The 23,144-nt window shown below is 39.2% G+C and overlaps 1 protein-coding gene across 4 annotated transcripts; it reads left to right on the plus strand.

Annotated features, from left to right (window-relative positions):
• Positions 1-941: 941 nt before the first annotated feature.
• On the plus strand, positions 942-14,676 carry LOC127504083 (uncharacterized). 4 transcript variants are annotated; one of them, XM_051878491.1, is made up of 4 exons: positions 942-1,002; positions 1,187-1,287; positions 1,676-13,317; positions 13,502-14,676. In XM_051878491.1, the coding sequence occupies exon 3, from the start codon at positions 9,106-9,108 to the stop codon at positions 10,432-10,434; it is 1,329 nt and encodes a 442-aa protein (XP_051734451.1). In that variant the 5' UTR covers positions 942-1,002; positions 1,187-1,287; positions 1,676-9,105; the 3' UTR covers positions 10,435-13,317; positions 13,502-14,676. The 4 variants fall into 3 exon arrangements, with proteins under 4 accessions (XP_051734451.1, XP_051734442.1, XP_051734469.1 ...); XM_051878482.1 differs by having other exon boundaries at positions 947-1,287; XM_051878501.1 differs by having other exon boundaries at positions 947-1,287; positions 1,676-14,676.
• The last annotated feature ends 8,468 nt before the right edge of the window (positions 14,677-23,144 follow it).

Below are 23,144 nucleotides of genomic sequence, written 5' to 3' on the forward strand. Positions count from 1 at the left end.
AGAGAGAGAGAGAGACAGAGACAGAGACAGAGAGAGAGACTGAGACTGAGAAGATCATTAAAAAAAAAAAAAAACCACCCATCTAAATTTTGACAAAGTAGTCTTTGATAAGTGTTTAAATATACCTGCACATTGTTACAGTACAGAAAGGACGGAGACAGAAGATGGCAGAGATGGTAGTTTATTTGACAACAGCAGAGTAAACAGACGTGCAGGTGAGTATAAAGTGACTTGGCAGGTGAATGGTGAGATGAGGATGTATGATACTGTCCTTTTGTGTTGAATAGGCGGAGATCCTGGAAGACGATGGAAGATGAACAACGCTGAAGAATGGAGACACTCACACACAGACTGGGAACACGAGAAGAGACTTGAAGACGCTGGAGACAGGTAAGTAGATCGCTGGGAGTCCTTGAGGTAAGCATGTAGGTATGTCTAGATGCGAACAAGACCGGACAGTGAGTGTGTGTGAGTGTCTTTAGTACTGGAGGTGATGAGCGTGCTGATGAGGTGCAGGTGCGTGTGATCAGTATTCCGGAGATGGCGTGCGCTGTGATTGGTGGGTGTTGGAGCCTGGCATGTCTGTGACACACATACAGTATAAAATAAAAAAGAAATCATTGTTCCATATATTAGTGACTGAGAAAGAAAATAAATAAACCTTTGAATTAAACAAACTATATATAAAACAATATATTAAACTAAGTATAAAGAGGCTGAAACCATAAATTATGATGTAATTAATTTTACTAATTACATAAAATTGTATATAATATAAATATATATGTATAAAATATTGAAGGTTTCAAAATTCTCCAATAATATTCTCACATTATGAAGTATCCAATGAGATCGCGCCTGACGTCACTAAATCTCCGCCGTCGCGCGATTATTATATCCTGCACGTTCGAGATCTTTCTCTTTTCTCTCTAACCTCTGATGCAAACGGACGCTTCTCGCTATCCCGGGAGATTTAGTGGCTCGAAGTCCGAGAAAAGTAATGTAAGGATGATTTCTAAGCCTCTAAATTATTTGTATGTTGATTATGTAGCGATTAGTGTGAAACAAGCAGAAGTGCGATGTTTACTCGTATGTCTGTGTCATTCCAAATAAATGTTAATGACGTGTTTTAGCATTAGCTTAAGCTAATGTGACGTGGTATACATGTATATCCCTAACAAAAAAGTTCAGAGAGAAGCAGATTGTGCGGAGAGTGACACTTTGGAATGCGTATGCTCTGGAAATTTCCTGTTTGGCCGATGTACATGTGATTGAATGAGTTCCTTGGTGAGTTTAGGCCTTTCTTTATTTTCAATTCAGTACTTTACAAAGTCACATTGAGTGTTTCATCAAATGACTGTTTATTGGTGTAATATTGATGGTGATTATAGCCTTAAGTGTAAACTTAAAGCAGAAAAGACGCTGTATATATGTTATATGAAATGTTAAAGTGCAGTTTGTGTGTTAACTGAAAAGCAAGTGCACAAGGGTTAAATGAAGTGCCTTTAATGGTAAGGGAAATAGTTCCACAAAGAGGAAATTTGTTATACAAATTGATGTAACAAGATACAAGTGGATATTATTTGTTGTTTTATTAAGAATTGGGTTCGAACTGAGTAATGTGTGCTTTTATAGCATCAGTTATTAATTGTTCTTGTGGCCTTGTGTGTTCAAGGCCAGGTTTTTTTTTCTTCCTGTTATGTCTGTTTGAGTTTCGTGGAGCCAGCCTCTGAATGTTGCCTGATCTGGATGTGGATTAATCAAAGTGTGAATCCTTGTGAATCGTCTCAACTCCTTCCTGCACTTTCTATATGCATCTTGGTGGAGTTGGACTGGCGGGCCACTTGTAGAGTGAATCCTTAACTTCTTGTGAACTTAACCGTGTGGTCGTCGAACGGTAGGACGGGAATTGCACAACAAACTTGTTTTTTTTTTGTTTTTTTTGTATTCGTCCTAATCCTGGATCAACTGCACAGACTGTGAATTACACCATATTCAAGGAACTTTTCTTCCAGGAACTGAACTGAATTCATTATCTGATTTTGATTTTTATATTTTATTTATCTTCCATTTTATGGTGAATGAACCCTGTGGTTACTGGTTATTCAGTCCAATAGCTGAAATTTTATTTGTTCATGTTAAACTAATTGGATGTTAATGTTTAAAGAGTGAAAACTCAATAGGGTTAAATTCAAGAACAGGTAATTCAGACAGAAAGGACAGTGAAAGTTTATTTTATTTAGTCTCAATTTATACACAAACAACTTACATTTGCCCTAATTGAATTCTGAACTGAAAATTAATTGTAATAAGTGAAACAACCATCAAATTCCTGGAAAGAAAGAAAAAGGTTCCAAATTAGTGTAACGTGAATATTCCTATGTCACTGCATTTAAATGAAATCAATTATTTCTTGTTCAATACAGTCAAATCTTGCTCTTACCAAAAACCTTGAATGTTTGAATTTGTTCACTCTTGTTGCACCATCTCTCTCTGTGGACAAACCTAGTCTTCTGAGCACATTGGTCCAGTTGTAGAGTCAACATAAAATGTACACCTCAGGTGTGGGTTACAAAAGTGGCGAGCCAGCCAGGAGAGAGATTGGCCTGCAGCAAAAGTGACTGGTTAGAAGAGCTGAGTTAATTTGAAAAATATATACATTGAGCAGAAAACTGACAACATGGATATTGTAAAAAGAGAAAATGTAAATGTCTCAAATGCCGTAATAGTCAGCGGCTTGACATTGTCTGAAACAGATCAGGACTTAGAAACATGGCTGTTGAGATATGGTAGTATCAATCGCAACCTTCTCATTGACGACCCAAACTCTGAATTCCATCGTCATGCTATTATAGAGTTTACTTATAGCTCTGGCATGAAAACATTAATGCCCCTGCTACCAGTGACAATGGTCAAACCCAGATACCACTTTCATAGTGCGTGCCTTAAACTCTATCTACCCTCATGTAGCTAGTGATAGCGCCACCAAGGGGTATTTGGAAGAATTGCAAACTATTGCTAGCACAAGTGGAAAGTCAATTGAAGAAGTGCTCCAGGAGAAGTTAAAGAAAATAAAAGCTGGCCGTTCATTTGCGGAGCCCTTATCTGCTTCAGGTGAAAGAACTGAGTATCCAAATGTAGCAGACTCTCAAATTCGTGATAGCAGCACAACCAGCTCACTGGACGAACAGTTGTCCCCAGCCAAATCACAGAGAGTTACAATAGAACAAGAGGCTATTCCTTTATCAGAAACTTCACCATTTTATGGAATTGTATCTGATAATTCACAAAACCTGTCCAAGGAAAGACCTAGCAATAGAACTAGCAATCCTGCAGCTACAGCATTACCCCATCCAGTACATACAATGGACATGATTGATCCTCCCAGTGTGCAAAAAGTTGTAGTTGAACACATTGTCAGAACAAATGACACTGCTGCATTACAACCTGCCTCTTTTCGTCTCAGGTCCTTCTCTGGGAAAGTTCCTAGACCAGTTAACGAACCAGACTTTGACACGTAGCAGGCGAGTGTTCAATTTCTTTTGGATGACCCTTCCATTTCCGACCTGTCCCGCACGAGGAGAATACCTGATAGTCTGCTCCCTCCTGCAGCTGATGTCATTAAACATGTGAGTCCCCAGTCTTCACCTTAAGTTTACTTGGAGTTGTTAGAGTCTGTCTATGGATCAGTGGAGGATGGTGACGAGCTGTTAGCAAAATTCATGACCATGCTACAGAACCCAGGGGAAAAGCCCTCCAGTTATTTGCACCGGTTGCAGGTGATGTTGAGCACAACTGTAAGAAGTGGCGCCATTGCAGAGAGTGAGCAAAACCGTTGTCTGATAAAGCAATTCTGCCGTGGATGCTGGGATAATGGGTTAATTGCCAGTTTGCAACTAGAAAAGAAAAAGACCAACCCACCTTCCTTTGCAGAGCTGGTAGTGTCCATCTGCACAGAGGAAGACCGGCAAGCCTCAAAAGAGGACAAAATGAGGAATCATTTTGGATTGAACAAACAGAGTAACGCCCCCAAATTGAGAACTGCTTCCCATCAAATGTCCGCATACTCCCCTGATTCAGTTGGCGGAGCAGCTGGAGAGGTGGATACCATGAGGGCTCAGATATCTGAAATTCATGCTCAGGTTGCTGCTATGCAAACCTCAACTTACCAGAAGTGCCAGCCTGATTATTCCAAAGAATGCTGATGTGACCCAGTTAAAGAAAGAGCTAATAGAACTACAGTCACAAGTAGAGGCAATGAAAACATCCATTTCTGGTAAAGTGCCAAAAGAAAACCCAGCAGCTAAGGAAATAGCTGTATTGAAGAAACAAGTGGCAGAATTAAAGGCTCAGTTGGCCGCCCCTGAAATACCCCAACATCGGTCAGGGAAGACGGCAACCTCCAAAAGCCCATCAGCAAAATTCCAGCATAGACAAACTGGGAAGGATGAGAACAATCAGCTTAGAAGTGGTTCTGTGACATTCACTCGTCCTCGTCCTGGATACTGTTTTAGATGTGGGGAAGACGGACACCTAGCCATCAATTGTGAAAATGACCCTAACCCTTCTAAAGTTGATGAAAAGAAATGCCAGTTGAGAGAAAGACAAGTCCAGTGGGATCTAAAGAACCAAGCAGCCACCGCCCAGTTAAACAGCATGCAGTCTCTGTAGCAGGGCATATGAAGACTGAGACAAAACATCAGTGCCCTAAAACCAAACTGCCAAAGGGGCTAATTGGAATGAAATGTACTGCTCAAATCTATGTTAATGAAATTAAAGTGAACTGTCTTTTAGACACTGGTTCCCAGGTGACCACCATCCCCTTGTCTTTTTATGAAAAGAACTTGTCCCATTACCCCATGAAACCATACTTGATGTGAGGCATTGACAATCACGTCACATTAGTTTAAGCTAATGCTAAAACACGTCATTAACATTCATTTGGAATGACACGGACATACGAGTAAACATCGCACTTCTGCTTGTTTCACACTAATCTCTACATAATCAACATACAAATAATTTAGAGGCTTAGAAATCATCCTTACATTACTTTTCTCCGACTTCGAGGCATTGAATCTCCCGGGATAGCGAGAAGTGTCCGTTTGCATCAGAGGTTAGAGAGAAAAGAGAAAGATCTCAAACGTGCAGGATATAATAATCGCGCGACGGCGGAGATTTAGTGACGTCGGGCGCGATCTCATTGGATATTTCATAATGTGAGAATATTATTGGAGAATTTTGAAACCTTCAATATTTTATACATATATATTTATATTATATACAATTTTATGTAATTAGTAAAATTAATTACATCATAATTTATGGTTTCAGCCTCTTTAAACTTAGTTTAATATATTGTTTTATATATAGTTTGTTTAATTCAAAGGTTTATTTATTTATTTTTTTTCTTTCTCAGTCACTAACCACTAGTAACCTGGGTTACACTTTCCCCCACTAAATTCAGGCACGTCCTCGGGCATGCTAGGGGTTGACTTGTCACCACTGAGGGAAAAACACTAGGCATGTTTACAGACTGATCACTGACAAACGTGGATTCTTCCGAAGTAGTTGTAAGTGCTGAACTCAAGCCTTGCAGTAATGACTGGATAACCAGTGTTAACGGATTTCCTAGTTTATGATACTGAAATTTGTTAGGGGGTCCACACTGCCTTTTAGAGCGTCTAGGGCCAATGGCTCCTAGGTCATCGTCCATGACTGGTTGGTCACCAGAAACATCTTGGGCAGGTGGGGTTTGATCAATTGACTGCGCTTCTTCACTCACAGGGTCTGATAGGCTTGGACACTCCAGCACTCTTTCATTCACAGGCTCTGACAACTCTGGAAGCTCAGTCTTTTTAGTGCATTGGCTTCTGCAGTTCTCCACATCATTGGTCGGTGATGACTCGTATGTCCGTGTGATTCCAAATGAATGTTAATGACGTGTTTTAGCGGCACAACAAGCCAGCCAACACGGCCGAGAGCTTCAAACCAACTGCAACAGTGAGCAATTAAAGACCCATTAAGATCATTTTAGGCAAAAGAGCTGAAATATCACAAATACAGTCAATAATATAGATTTACTGGTTTATCACTTTCCACCAATAGGTGGCGCTGTGACCAAATTCATGCGGTATGGTCAGAGTGAGGTGACAATGACAATCGCAAAGTTTGGTGTGAATGTCAAAGCATTACAGAGATACAGCCTCAAGAGTCATTTTGGCATCAAGCCTCTAATTCTTCACTGTGGTATATGAATACGGTTTCGTCTATCAACACGAAATCTATAACATTTATTCGACATGGTTTGAAGATGATACGATTCAATTTCGGTGAAAATTGGACAAATGGTCTAAGAGCAGTTTGAAAATTAAAAATGGCGGAAAAATTTTCATGACGCAAAATGACATAGGGTGCAATCGATTCGTCTTGACCCAAGGAATCAGGATAAAAAAGAATTTAGTTTCTAACCCTTACGGTTCAAAAGTTATTAACAAACATGAGCGCAACTTTGGACAGCTGGTGGCGCTAGAGGGATTGAGTTAGGGACTCCAAATTTGCTATGGACAAAGCTCAGACTGTCCTCTAACTGTGTGCCAAATTTCACAACTTTCCCGCAAGCGGTTCTATGGGCTGCCATAGACTTCCGAAGAAGAAGTGCCTAAGCACCTTCGGTGCTTGGCCCCTAATTAAAGCTGCAAGCAGCATTTACCGGGGTTCAAGCATTTAAGGCCTCTAAGCATATAAAAAGTTATTATATTTTATTCAGCAAGCATGTAAACACTTCATAGATGGAAAAGACCATTTACAGACAATACTGGCAATTCAGTAAGGAAAAACATGGTTTTTAATGGGGTTTTTTTTGGCAGTTATAGCGCCATCTATTGCCCAATCTCCACCATTTTTTTTTTTTTTGGGTGTCCTCAGAGAATGTCCATACATATGTGTGCCAATTTTGGTGAAAATATCTCATTTCGTTTTGAAGTTCTAGACACTTATATTTAAGAGAGCATAAAAAATGACCCATGAAAGACTTTGATTGGATTTTTTTGCTACTTCCTATCAAAATTTTGACATTTGGGCTTTAACATTTAGTAAACCAACTTAGTTTCCATGTTTCCTACGCTGGTTTCGTCTCGATCGGACTGACGGTTTCGAAGATATTAGCAAAAGTTTAAGCGCTAAATCACAACGTAGCACAAACCATAAGCTGAAACCTGGCAAGTCTGGTATCGTTGGACTTGGCAAGGTTTCAGGAGTCTAAAGATGTGACTCCTGTGAAAATAAGTCGACCACACACAAAGTTATATACATTTTCAGCTAAAACCATTAAAAACATATGTTTTTCAAAGGTTTTTAACAGTTATAGCACCACCTATGGTCCGATCTCCATAAAAATTGGCCTGCTTCTTTAGAGTCATATGCTGCATGTGCTCATCTATTTTTGTGAAGTTCTGAGTTTTTGTTTAGGTTTTATAGGCTTTTGGGTATATTTAGCCACGCCCACTTTCTAAATGACCTTGTTATAGCAACCCAAAGGTCAAAGTTCAACTCTTTTTTAATAATTATTGACCTAGAGAGTCCAGAGAATTGTCCTACACTGGTTTCGTTCCGATCAGGCGAAAAACCTAGGACTAGTTCGCAAAAGTAGGTTTTTCACAAAATTCAAAATGGCAGAAAATTTGCATACCGGAAAATCGGACTCAGCTTTCCAGTGATATAAGACACTTGAGTCTGTGACAAACGGTTTAGGAGTTATGAGCCATTTCGCACTATTGATCGCTGTAGCGCCACCTATTGGCCGATTTGGGTCATACTTTGTGAACCTCTCCTCGATTTTTGTACTATCATCTGACAAAGGTTTAAGTCTCTAGGCCTTACGGTTTGGGCTGCACGATTAGTTTTACGGCAGAAGAAAAATAATAATAATTAAAGCTGCAAGCAGCATTTACCGGGGTTCAAGCATTTAATAGTCGGGGCCAAAACTGATATTAAAACTTTGTCGGACACTTTTTGGTACAAGCGTACAACCTATCCAGTATTAATATTTAACCCCTCAACATGTGTTCTAGCCAGATTGTCAGCTTAGAAAATGTTTTTTTTTTTTTTTTTTTTGTCCATTTTAACACTATATTCTTAAAAGTGGTAAAAGCGGATTTTTTTTTTCCAAAGTGCTTCCATTTTCTTCCATGTTGCCTACTATAATTTTGGGCAAATGTGCAATATAATCCAACTTATGTGCAAGCATGATCATTAAAAAATAATAATCAATAAATACCACAAGAGTATCACACCACAAGGGGCACTGTTGTGTCAGCACAGCTGTGATTTGGCATGAGGCAGCAGATCCAGAGAAGATGATCACAGCAGGTGTCAACAGTCTGAACAAAACTTTATAAATGCCAGAAACAGGTCAGCTAAACTGTTTTCTAACTAGCTATACTTCCCAGACAGATCGCTAGGCCAATTTACTTTCATAATTACTAGCTTACTTACTAATAGGTAAATTAAGTTTTGTGCAGATGTGTAATGGAAATATTATGTTTATAATTTATTTGCTGCACAGCAGCCTATTTTACAGTCTGCTAGATAAAGTGTTAACCAGTTTGTTAGATAGCCAAGCCCTCAGCTTATGTCAGAAGACATTGTAGTGATCCACTCAGAAACCAATCAGACTAGTGTAGTGAACCATTTCTTTGCCTTTTAGATGAGATAACATTGGATCCAGAGGGAGCTGTAAGCCTAGCGTCCAAAGAAAAACAAATAGGAAGAGATATTGATTGGGAAAAATGTTTCATTTGTCAAGACAAATATGGAAAATACAGCCAAGATAAAGCCCTAAGAAATCCTTCTGAGAGTGGGCTAAAGTGTATTAGATTGAGAGCAAATGAACGGGCGAAATACCAAGACGTGGAGCATGCTGATACCCTGGAGAGAACTGAGGAGTTTCTGGACACAGAAACTGAAAAGATAAAATGGCACAAAACATGCTATGCAGCTTTTACAAATGTGACTTTTATTTCCCGCCTGAAGAAACGCTTTGAAAGTGAAAAGAAGTCACTAAATCTTGCAAGCAACTGCCAGCCGATCACCACTAGGAGTTCGATGCCTCCAGTGTCTTGGGAAAAATGTATTTTCTGTCAGAAAGACACACCTGAGGACGAACTTCGAAACATCCAAGTCATGACGACATCTAAAAAGATTCTTGATCTAGCTCAACAAGACACAGAATTGCGACTGAGGCTTGCAGGAGTCAATGACTTGATTGCCGCAGAAGGCAAGTATCATCTTATCTGCTACAGGGAGTTCCTCAGGAAGTATCAGAGCACTTCATCAAGAGCAGGTGATCCATATTCTATTTGCTTACATAATGTGGCAGATGAGCTTAGAGCAGGACTTGCCAGAGGTGAAATATACTCGTTGAAAACAGTTTGGGAAAGATACTGTAAATTTTTGGGAGACTTTGATTTGGAACCAGGAATATACAAAGGTCAGCGTTTCAAGACAAAGCTTGAAAAGTTGCTTCAAGGAAAAGCACTATTTGTTCAATCATTAAAATCAACTGATTCCATCATTATATTTCCTGAAATGACAGCTGGAACTGCTCTGCTTAACATGAAGAAATTAATGGATGACAAACAAGATGATGCTAAAGGGATGACAATGGCTAGCTGTGGAACAGACAAGGACACTGAGATACTGAGTTGGCTGTATCGGGTGTTGGTAAAGGTCAAGGCAGACATCAGGGAGTCCCCAAGACATGATGTTATTGGAGGAATAGATCAGCATCATGCAGAAAAAACTGTGCCTGACAGTCTGTACATCCTCTTACGGCTCCTTTGCATTAATGATGATGACTCCGAAAATGAGAATGAACAATCCCATCACACAAAGCTACTCAGCATTGCTCAAGACATTGTTTTCCTGGCATCTGGTGGACGAAGACCAACACCAAAACACATTGGAATTGGAGTTGCTTTACACCAAGCTACACGCTCAAAGGACTTTGTGCAGTTACTTCATGCTGCTGGGCACAGCATAAGCTATGAGTCAGTGTTGAGAGCAGATATTACCATGGCAAATGAGGCTATGAAGAGATACTTTGAGAATGGTGAAGTATACATTCCACTGAAGTTTGTCAATGCTAGTCTCCCTGGATACATAATGTATGCAAATGACAACATAGACATAAATGAGGAGAGCCTTGATAGGAAAGGAACCTTTCATGCTTCCCAGACTGCTGCTTTCAGACGAAGTAATCCTGAAGAAGAAATCCCAAAAATAATGCTGAAATCTGGGAGATCAAAGTCAGTCTCAGTTCCACCAGGAGTGTTTGAACTCAGTGATGCTGACATGGAATCGCAGAAGCCCCTTCCCAAATTTTCATGGTTCAGTTACACCCGAGATGTATTATTCAGACACACAACTAACTAAACAATCAAAGAACCAAGATCTTGCATGGATTATATGCAGACTACAGAACACAGATGATCAGGTTGTTCCATCTTGGAGTGGCTTCAACCACCTTGTGTCAAAATCAGATTACCAAAAAACAGTCATAAATTCTGTCATAAATTCTCCAGCTCATGACTATGACACAATCTGGACAGTGTTACAGAACTGCCACAAAATGACTACAAAACTGGGCCAAAGGTACACAATCATAACCTTTGATGAGCAGCTCTACTGCAAAGCAAAGATGCTCCAGTGGCACCATCAAAAAGAGTGTGAGGATATTATTATTCTCTTGGGTGGCTTTCATGTGCAGATGAACTTTTCAAAGGTCATTGGACAGCATCTTGCCAAATCTGGACTGAGGGACATTCTTGAGGAAAGTGGTGTGTTCGGAAAGAACACAGCTGAAAACATCATGAAGGGAAAGGGATGGAACCGTGTAGCCCGTGCACACAAACTTGCCTTTGAAGCACTTTGGAGAATACTGTGGCCAACCTTTCTGCAATGGGTGGATGACAATGATAGCACAATAGACAACGGTTGCTTTGAGGTTGGCAGACGCACTCTCCGAACACATGCGACGTGGAGATATTGAGGCAGCTGCAGCATGCTTTGAAGATCTTGTTCTGAAAGTTGGAGAGGTTCAAGATCTCCTTGCTGAGTTTGACAAGGCTAATGAAAACAAACCAGCATTTACCTTCTGGCGACAATACATGGACCTTGTGTCTATTCTCCTGGCATTCACACGGGCACTGAGATGTGGTGACTGGAAGCTTTACATGTCGGCCTTCAAGAGCATGATGCCCTGGTTTGCTGCATATGATCACACCCACTACACAAGATGGGGTGCTGTATTCATAGCAGACATGGAACATCTGGCACAGACGGCACCACGGGTCTACCAGGGCTTCCTAGATGGTGATTTTGTAGCCAAAGAGGCCAAACACAGCTTCAACAAGGTGCCATTTGATCTTTGCCTTGAACACATCAACAAAACCGGAAAGGTTGCTGGAGGATTGGTAGGCATCACTCGAAATGAGACAGCTAGAAACCGTTGGTCCATCACCTACAATGAACGTGCATCTTTAGCACAGGACACTAGATCCCTGTTTGGACTGACACATGATGGAGAAGATGATGAAGACAACCACAAAGACTGCCTTCCATCAAGACTCAGAAGGGATAATGATGATGTCATTCAACTTGTAGACCAATTCCAGAGATACCATGTCTTCCAACTGGAGAATATGTATGAGTTGGTGTCTTTGACAACCGGTGATGTTGCTTCAGAAGATATACTGAATGACCTAACACATGCTGCAGAGTCTGGGAAACAAATGGTAACTGAGCTGGTGAAAAAAAGAATGAGCACAATGAACACAAACTTCCATAACAGCCTCACTAAGAGAAAACTCAAAACATTGTCAAATCTTTACAGAACAGACAGCAAACTTGGAAAACTCAAATCCAAGTGTGTGAAGCCTGACAGGGATATTTTCCGTCGCATCATTGTATCCATGGACAGTGGCAGAGAGGTTAACATAGATGGGCTTCTCCAAGAAGAACTGTGCGCAGTCCCCCTTTCACTTGCCACAACAGAGTCAGTGCTCAGACCTACTAGCAAAGCTGACTTAGCCACCATACTACAAGCTGGTGCAAAAGAGTAAGAGCAATAGGAAAACCTCAAAATGCATCAACCTTTGGGGATTATGCTGACATTTTCATACAGAAAGTGACTGGCAATCTACATGGGAACATTACTAGAGTGGATCTAGTCTTTGATCAGTACCTACAGAACTCCATAAAGGGTGGAACAAGAGCAAAACGCAGCACCACGCAGCGAGAAATTCGCACCATTGTAAGTAATGATGTAAAGATGCCAGATAACTGGAATAGTTTTATTGAAATGGATGAAAACAAGGCCAAGCTGACACAATTCATTTCAATTGAACTTGAAAGGCATGTCATTCAGTATGGTCTTGAAATTGTAATAAGTGGGGGATTTGATGATGCTGAAAAAGTGGCAACGGCAGCTGGGATTGATGTTTCCCACCTACGGGCTGCACATAAAGAAGCAGATACCCGCATATTGCTACATGCAGTTGATGCCACAGCCAAAGGGTATGAGAGGCTCATCATTCAGTGCAGAGACACAGATGTACTGTTGTTGCTTCTTGTTTGCACACCTGCTGAGCCCAGAAATTTGGATGAAAGCAAGAACTGCCAAGAAACCATGCTACATTAAAGTGCATGATATTAAAATGTCAAATGAGATTCTGGATGGTCTGTTGGCATTTCATGCCATCACTGGATGTGACACTACCAGTCAGTTCACTGGAACAGGAAAAAGGACCGCGTGGAAAGTGTTCCAGCAGTGCCCTCATCTTCTCCACAACTTTGAGGATGAAGTACCAAGTCCAGCTATTCTATTCTCAGCAGAACAGTTAGTCTGCAAACTGTATGATCCAAAAACGACCAGCACTTCAATCCATGATGTTCACTGTGCCCTGTTTCGGAAAGTGAAAGCCAATGTGGATACTTTACCACCAACTAAGGATGCCTTGTTTCTGCACCTCATGAGGGCCCACTATCAAACAAAGGTTTGGAAACAGTCACTAGTGACCCATCCACAGTTGCCCTCACCAACCAGTTGTGGTTGGCACATGAAGGATGGAATGCTTGTCCCCTAGGTTTTAACTAAAGAACCTGTACAGGCCAGGTGCTTGGAGGGAGCTGACGACATGTGGATGCAAGGAAAGTGGAAGTCAGTGCAGTACCAGGCAGTGTCGATGTCGAAAAAGTGGAATATTTTGCAGTGGGGCATGTGGGTGTGCCTGTGCAGCTTGGTGCAAGAATACTCAGGTACATCATTATTATTGAGTTTTGCCACATTATATGCAACTATATTGTTTCAGATTATTTGGCATGATTTGGCTGTTTTGTAGATTGGATTTATATTATGCCCTTGGATGCATGCATGCATGTTTTGTTTTGGGAAGGTATTCATTATCAAAACAGTAAATTATTCTTTTGTGTCCCTGACCAGGACTCAGCCTGAGCACATTGACATGGTCCCTGGGTGCCTTCTGTTGGCTGCCTACCTGAGTGCCACTGCTTTGATGGAGAAAAAACATACCTTTGCCATACGACTATTACATAGTTATTACTACTAACTATTTACTAACCCCTAACCCTAAAGAAGTGAGAGAGCAGTTATGTTAGGATGGAATTGATAACAATAGTGATATGTCAATTAAATATAATTTGCGTCACAACCTGGTACATTAATGAAGTCAAATAGCACCATAGACCACCATCTACAGTTCTACATTTCCGCCTTGACATTAAAGTATTATAACTTGTGCAGCATTGCACTGTCTCTCCCTACAAGCTTTAAACTTGGCTTGACTCATTCCCATAGATAGGGGTACTGATTGATAGAGGTTTTGGGATACTATGTTATGTTTCCAAGCTGATAATCACTTTGAAAACTGGTTCTCTTTGGGCGGAGATTTTTTTTTTTTTCATGTTCTAGTTCTGTTGTCTCTTACACTGTACAATAAATGTTCATTCTGACACTTCAGCAGACATCCCATGAGTGTTGGCTTTCATTTGATACCCTTGTTATGTATATGGTCCTTTTGGTTGTGGAGATATTCAACATTTATTGTTGGCATGTTGTGTTGAGCAGGAAACCAAAAAATTGGCCTGAAATTGCTTGTACAAGTCAAAAAAAAAAAAAAAAAAAAATCAGCTTGACAACCACCCTAATATCTTACCTATGGGTGTCTTCTAACTAAAAAAATTGGGTGACAGCTAGTACCAAAACATGTCCGCAAAAGTCTAAACGGAAGCCCTTTTCAGAATTGGCCCCCATACTATAAGGCCTTTAATTAACACATATGCGTAAAAAGATACAAAGCTTTATTTAGCAAGCATGTCACCACTTAAATCACAGAGGAACAGCTATGATATATGCTAAACCAAACACAGAGAAAGAAAAGGCTTAAACAATAATACGCATGCTTACACATACACACACACACCACTTATTGGTTCACTATCATTCTGTGTCAAAACAGTGTCTGTTTTGTGTTTAAAGTACATTTTCCATGTTCACTCCATTAATTAAACGTGCCTACACACACATTTTGTTGCAGATATAGATATTTGAAATCAATAATGAGGTAAGAAAATGCTTATTTCAGGTTTCCCCTTTAAAAATCATCATTTTCAGGTCTCAATGTAATTGTAATGTTATATTATTGCAAAAACATATGTGAAATGTAAGGAAGCCCTAAACGGCCATGGATTTTTTTTTTTTTCTATCTTGTTTTGTCCTGATCATGACTTAATTTTCTCGTGATCTCGAGATAACAAAAGTTGTTTTGTCGTGATCACGACTTATTTTCTCGTGATCTCGAGATAACAAAAGTTGTTTTCTCGTCATCACGACATAAAAGTTCTTTTTACAGTGATTGATTCTGAAACACACTGTACCCGGATTCTACTGTTGCTATAGTAACGAACACAACTTTCACGCGCATCTGATCGACGGATAAATCATGCGCTCTTATATCTTGTGGATATTTCAGCAAAATGTTTACTTCACTTAATAATAAAGTTTACAATAAATAAATAAATGCATACAGGTGCTGGTCATATAATTAGAATATCATCAAAAAGTTGATTTATTTCACTAATTCCATTCAAAAAGTGAAACTTGTATATTATATTCATTCATTACACACAGACTGATATATTTCAAATGTTTATTTCTTTTAATTTTGATGATTATAACTGACAACTAAGGAAAATCCCAAATTCAGTATCTCAGAAAATTAGAATATTACTAATGACCAATACAAAGAAAGTATTTTTAGAAATCTTGGCCAACTGAAAAGTATGAACATGAAAAGTATGAGCATGTACAGCACTCATTACTTAGTTGGGGTTCCTTTTGCCTGAATTACTGCAGCAATGCGGCGTGGCATGGAGTCGATCAGTCTGTGGCACTGCTCAGGTGTTATTAGAGCCCAGGTTGCTCTGATAGTGGCCTTCAGCTCTTCTGCATTGTTGGGTCTGGCATATCGCATCTTCCTCCTCACAATACCCCATAGATTTTCTATGGGGTTAAGGTCAGGTGAGTTTGCTGGCCAATTAAGGACAGGGATACCATGGTCCTTAAACCAGGTACTGGTAGCTTTGGCACTGTGTGCAGGTGCCAAGTCCTGTTGGAAAATGAAATCTGCATCTCCATAAAGTTGGTCAGCAGCAGGAAGCATGAAGTGCTCTAAAACTTCCTGGTATACGGCTGCGTTGACCTTGGACCTCAGAAAACACAGTGGACCAACACCAGCAGATGACATGGCACCCCAAACCATCACTGACCGTGGAAACTTTACACTGGACCTCAAGCAATGTGGATTGTGTGCCTCTCCTCTCTTCCTCCAGACTCTGGGACCTTGATTTCCAAAGGAAATGCAAAATTTACTTTCATCAGAGAACATAACTTTGGACCACTCAGCAGCAGTCCAGTCCTTTTTGTCTTTAGCCCAGGCGAGACGCTTCTGACGCTGTCTGTTGTTCAAGAGTGGCTTGACACGACAGCTGAAACCCATGTCTTGCATACGTCTGTGCGTAGTGGTTCTTGAAGCACTGACTCCAGCTGCAGTCCACTCTTTGTGAATCTCCCCCACATTTTTGAATGGGTTTTGTTTCACAATCCTCTCCAGGGTGCGGTTATCCCTATTGCTTGTACACTTTTTTCTACCACATCTTTTCCTTCCCTTTGCCTCTCTATTAATGTGCTTGGACACAGAGCTCTGTGAACAGCCAGCCTCTTTTGCAATGACCTTTTGTGTCTTGCCCTCCTTGTGCAAGGTGTCAATGGTCGTCTTTTGGACAACTGTCAAGTCAGCAGTCTTCCCCATGATTGTGTAGCCTACAGAACTAGACTGAGAGACCATTTAAAGGCCTTTGCAGGTGTTTTGAGTTAATTAGCTGATTAGAGTGTGGCACCAGGTGTCTTCAAAGTTGAACCTTTTCACAATATTCTAATTTTCTGAGATACTGAATTTGGGATTTTCCTTAGTTGTCAGTTATAATCATCAAAATTAAAAGAAATAAACATTTGAAATATATCAGTCTGTGTGTAATGAATGAATATAATATACAAGTTTCACTTTTTGAATGGAATTAGTGATATAAATCAACTTTTTGATGATATTCTAATTATATGACCAGCACCTGTATAGGCTAATCAATCACTGTTCAATAAATGTACGCTAAACATTTTATTTGTGTAATTAACATGTTTAATGATCAACAGAGCATTCAACATCTCTCAAGCGCAGCCAGAGTGCCTTCAGAAACATGCCAGATTGTTCTATAATTCTAAAAATTATTAGATTAAACCCACTTTATTTTCCTCATTCGTTTGAAATAAAATTATATTACATAATGTGTTTGTTATTTTTATTCGTCATGTAGGATAGGCTGTGATATCATTAAACTGTCTTCCTCCAGCTTCCATTAAAAAGAGGTGCAATACTCCAGATTTCCAAAAAACAAAACTTTAATCCACTTGATATAGGCTAAAACAATCTAGGGATGCTATTTGAGAAGAGTGTTTATGTATGTGTGTTGTTTCCAACAAAGAAATGTAGAAAATACAATAGGTTACACACTATCACTGAATTAAATGACAGGCTATAAATCATAATTTTTATCAATATACATTGAGTGAGTGAGGTAAACGAACACTGAAACTGCGATGATTAAAATGGCGTCTTAAAGATACACAATAAGGTGCAAACAGAATACTATACAGTGACATCAAAATTAGTTTTAATAAGCAATAAGTTTAGTATCACACCGAACTATTGCGGTCGTGAAACTGTGGTGAGTCATGCACTAGTCAGAACGATAACAGATACACTTTCAAGCAAAATAATCATATTCAAGCATTTAACAGTTAAGTTAATTACTTAACGCACACAATACTGCACAAAATAAAGCGATCACGAAGACTCTTTTTGTCCGAAACTCATACAATCTGGGCAAATATGAACTAATACAGTAAAGTGGATATTTACCGCACATCATCAGTTAAATTTGGTAATATACTGACACCTGTTGGCACATTTGTGTAATTTACAGTAGAGATTAAGTCGTGATCACGAGAAAACAACTTTTGTTATCTCGAGATCACGAGAAAATTAAGTCGTGATCATGACAAAACAAGATAGAAAAAAATAATAATCCATGGCCATTTAGGGCTTCCGTAGAAATGAACAAATGAAGTGGTAAACCTTGACAAAATGTGATTTGTAATGATATAAGGATTTATATAGTTTAAAAGGTATATTAAAAGACAAAACTTTGAAAAAAAACTTGAAATCTTGAACTAGATTAGTGGCCTTCTACTGCCATCTGGTGGCAAATGACAAATTCAGGAAATTGCCATTACAAACATAAGAACATTGTCATTCAACACCTTTTTAACTGTTAGAGGTAGCTATTGTCCCGATCTCCATGAAATTGCTTGTTTAGAGTCATGTCACATGTGCTTGCTTATTTTCAGAAAGATCTGAGCATTCTTTGAAGAGATATAGGCTTTCAGGGACACTTGGTCAAGGCCACATTTTGAAATGACCCTTTTATATCTGCTAATGGAAAAGTTCAACTTTTTTTGATCATTATTAAACAACAGAATCCAGAGAATTGTACTGCATTGGTTTTATTCAGACTGAGCAAAAAACCTATGACTAGTATGCAAAAGTAGGTTTTTCAAGAAAATATTCTTGAATGAACGATTTGATTGACAAAATAAATGATGGGTAAAGAAATGTTTACTGCAAGTCTCCTTAAAGTTTCACATTACACATAATGTGGCACAATTGTCATTAATACTTCAACAGAATTTAAGTGATGAATTTTGAAAAAAAAATGTGATTGTAAACGTCATAATATTGATTTTATCAAGTCTAAATATGCATTATAGAACAATATTAGTGAGTAGTATGACAAAATGACTACTTTAACCAGCAGGTGGCAGCAAAGGACCAGTCATTGGCTCACTTTCATTTTAAAAATGGTCTGTTTTTGGTTTTGTACATTTTCCATGTTAACTCCATTAAACATGATTACACACACACACACATTTTGTTGTAGATATTTGAAATACATAATAGGTGAGAAATGATAGGTAAGAAAAGACGGATGTGGCCGTTCAAGGGCCCGGAGGGGACCTTGTCATCCGAGTTTGAGCTCGTGGGGACTTTTGGTTCCTGAGTTAGAAGCAAAAATGTACCGGATTGTGACGTCATTGGCGGCCGCCATTTTAAATGGCGCCCGGTGGTTTTTGGCTAATATCTCGGCGAAAATCAACGAAAATGCCTGAAATTCATAGTGTGGACAGAGTTCATCTAGACGGTTCGAATGAGCCCGGTGCTGCCTGGATTAATGGAGATTTCATTTATAATCATAGGAACATTGTCATTTTTCATCATTTTAACTGTTCTAACTTGCCCAATGAATCTCCACGAAAATTTTCATGCTTATTTAGAACCATATGTGGCATATGCTTACCTATTTTCATGAAGTTCCGAGTTTTCGTTTAGGATTTATAGGCTTTTGAGTATATTTTGCCACACCCATTTTCTAAATGACCCTGTTATAGCGACCTAAATGATAAAGTTCAACTTTTTTTGATAATTATTGATCTAGAGAGTCCAGAGAATTGTCCTGCACTGGTTTTGTTCCGATCGGGTGAAAAACCTAGGACTAGTTCGCAAAAGTAGGTTTTTCACATATTTGCGAATAATTAATGAACGATTTGATTGACAGCATTGGTTCTTGAGGCAAAGTTGTTCAGAATGAGGAGATCTATCAAATGATATGCATATTGTGTGTATGTGTGAAACGCCACATGATTACAGAGGCGTAAAACTCATTAGCGCCAACTAGTGGCCGATTTATTTCAAAATTCTTACAGACCACTAGGACCATGAGTCGAACATGCCCATCGAGTTTGGTTCCAATCGGCTTCCGTTAACCTTGTTTAATAGGTGCTCAAACTTCATTGGCCGATGGCGGCCATGTTTTTTGAGATACGCCAATGTCCTCATAGACTATCATGCCCCCTTGGACCAAGACACTGCATACCAAATTTCAAGTCAATTGGACTAACGGTTGCATAGTTACAGCTGTTTTCATGTTTTTTTTCGTTATAGCGCCACCTAGTGTACAATCGACGCCATTTTTTTATCGTGACCAAAGATTTAGCCCCTACATATATGTTCCGAGTTTGGTGCAAATATCTCATTTCTTTCTTGAGTTATAGCCGTTTTAGTAAAAGTGGCTCCGCCCGCATCCTACGTTTTGGCACCCCTTAGCAACCGTGAATCAAAATTTCAACTTTTTTTTGATAATTATTGATATTCAGACTCCAGAGAACATTTCTGCACTGGTTTGGTTCCGATCGGGAAATGGAATCGGAGATATACGTTTTGTCCGTCTTGAGCCAAGGATTCCAGTGATATAAAACACTTGATTCTAGGACAAACGGTCTAGGAGTTATTAGCGATTTTCAACTTTTGGTCGCTGTAGCGCCACCTATTGGCTGATTGGGGTCATACTCTGTCAACCTCTCCTTGATTTCTGTCCTATCATCTGACAAAGTTTCAAGTCTCTAGCACTTACGGTTTGGGCTGCACGATGCGTTTTACGGCAGAAGAAAAATAATAAAAATCTGGGCAATTACAATAGGGTTTCAGCACAACCCCTAATGAAAGCTGCAAGCAGCATTTACTGGAAAGAAAAGAAAGAAAGACTTACACAATGATACTTGATACATACTAAGCATGCTTACACACACACAGACACACATATTTTCTTGTAGATTCAGTATTTAAATACATGATGGGTAACAATGTTTTCTGTAAATCTCAGTATAACACCATTTTCAGGTTTCATTTTACTCATCATGTGGCACAACCGTCAAAACTAATACTCGAAAGGAGCTGAAGTTATGGATTTTACCAAAAAAGTGATAGTAAATGTTAAAATAGTGATTTTATATAGTCTAAATATGAATTATAGAACATATTAGTAAGTATTATGACAAAATGACTTTTAAACAGCAGGTGTCAGCAGAGGACCACTTATTGGCTCACTTTCATTAAGTGTTCTGTGTTTCAAGTATATTTTCCATGTTAACTCCATTAATTTAATATGCTTATACACAAATTTTGTTGCATATATGGATATTTGAGATCAATGATTAGGTAAGAAAATGCTTATTGCAGGTTTCCCCTTTAAATATCATCATTTTTAGGTCTAAATGTAATTGTAATGTTATATTATTTCAAAAACATACAACAAATGAACAAATGAAGTGGTAAACCTTGACAAAATGTGATTTGTAATGTTATTATAAGGATTTATGTAGTTTAAAAGGGATTTTAAATGACAAAACCTTGAAAACTTGATAGCTTGAACTATATTAGTGGTCTTCTACTGCCATCTGGTGACACAAAATGACATTTTCAGGCAATTTACAGAGACAAAATATGGTTTTTAAAGGTTTTTTGACAGTTATAGCGCCATCCATTGCCCGACCTCCACCATTTTTTTTGGGTGTCCTCAGAGTGTGTTCATACATGTGTGTGCCAATTTTGGTGAAAATATCTCATTTCGTTTTGAAGTTATAGACATTTATATGTATGAGATCATAAAAAATGACCCATGGACGACTTTGTTTTGATTTTTTTGCCACTTCTTATCAAAATTTTGACATTTGGGCTGTAACATTTAGTTAACCAGCTTAGATTTCGTGTTTATTATGCTGGTTTCGTCTCGATCGGACTAACGGTTTCGAAGATATTCGCAATCGTTTTTTAAGCGCTAAATCACCACACCGCACAAACCGTAAGTTGAAACCTAGCATGTTTGGTATCGTTGGACTCGGCAAGGATTCAGGAGTCGAAAGATATGACTCCCGTGAAAATAAGTCAATCACATCAAAAGTTATAAGTATATGGAAAAAAAATTCTCCGCTAGGTGGCGCTGGTCCGAAACTTCTCAGGCTCCTTCAGGGCATTGTCCTGATGACCCATACCGAGTTTCGTAATGATACGCTAATGCGTCCGTAAAACACAGCATTTTAGCACAAAATTCAAAATGGCCGATATGGGAACATTGGATATCATTCGACTCAGCATGATGCCCCGAATCCAACGAGACCAAATTTATGATTTTTGGACAAACCCATCAGAAGTTATAAGCAAAAATACCAATTTTTCTTATCTCCGGACCAGTAGGTGGCGCTGCACCGAAAAGCTGCATGTTGCCTCAGGACATGCTTGTGATAACATGTACCAAGTTTGGTCTGAATACTATAAAGCGTTGCAGAGATAGAGCCTTATGTCTATTTTTGCAAGCGCTACGTAAAATTCGTTTGCGTGTTTTTCGAAAACAGTTTGAGAAATCAACTTGAGTTCCATAACTTTTTGTCAGCATGGTCTGAAGATGATCTGGTTCAATTTTCGTGAAAATCGGAGTAACGGCCTAGGAGGAGTTCGAAAAAGTATGTTTTTTAGAAAATTCAAAATGGCAGAAAAATTTTCATGACAGAAAATGACGTCATAGGGTGCAATCGATTCGTCTTGACCCAAGGAATCAGAGGAAAAAAGAAAAAGATTTTGTTTATAACCCTTACGGTTCAAAAGTTATTAACATAAACATAAGTGCAAATTTGGACAGCTGGTGGCGCTAGAGGGATTGAGTTAGAGACTCCAAATTTGCTATGGACATAGCTTAGACTGTCCTCTGACTGTGTGCCAAATTTCACAACTTTTTACCCTACGGTTCTATGGGCTGCCATAGACTTCCAGAGCGGAAGAAGAAAAATAATAATAGTTAAAAAAAAAATAAAAAAAAAAAAAAAAAAAAAAAGCCAACAGATACAATACGCACCTTCGGTACTTGGCCCCTAAATATAGCTGCAAGCAGCAATTACGGGGCCAAGCACAAAAACGGCACAATAAGCCAGCCAACATGGCTGTGAGCATCAGACCAACTGCAACAGTGAGCAGTTAAAGATCTATTATGATCATTTTAGGCAAAAGAGCTGAAAAATGATATATACTGTCAAAAGTAAGGATTTACTGGTTCATCACTTTCGACCAATAGGTGGCGCTGTGACCAAATTAATGTGGTATGGTGTTACACCTGGCTCAAAGATGTAACATTAAGGGAGACGACACGGCGGAATAACTTCAAACATAATATTTATTAACCCAAATAACATAATCAAAAAGTCAGTATCAGTAGAGTCAATCAGTATGAACTGCGCGTGAGTGGATGCATCAATTGAAATGTTGTCAGTGCAAATGGATGTAAAACAAAATACAAAATAACAACATTAGAGCGCGGTCCTGGCAAACTGCTCCCCCAAACAAGAGCTGAGCAGCCGCCCCGATGAACTCCCACACCATGTTTAAATAAGGCCCATGATGAGGAACAGGTGTACTGAAGTCACACCCCAATCACATGACCTGCAACAAAGAAAAAAGCCAAAACACCCAAACCAACACAACCCTAACACACCCCCCTTTAAAAAGGATTGTGATCGGAATAAATAACGACCGGAGAGCCTCCCCCGACATAAACGTCAAAATGTTGGA

The sequence above is a fragment of the Ctenopharyngodon idella genome, chromosome 2 (genome assembly GCF_019924925.1).
Source record: "Ctenopharyngodon idella isolate HZGC_01 chromosome 2, HZGC01, whole genome shotgun sequence".
Taxonomy (NCBI): Eukaryota; Metazoa; Chordata; class Actinopteri; order Cypriniformes; family Xenocyprididae; genus Ctenopharyngodon; species Ctenopharyngodon idella.

Excerpts from the sequence above, each read along its gene's own strand:
- LOC127504083 (XM_051878491.1), top strand. The coding sequence starts at position 9,106 with ATGCCTCCAGTGTCTTGGGAAAAATGTATTTTCTGTCAGAAAGACACA.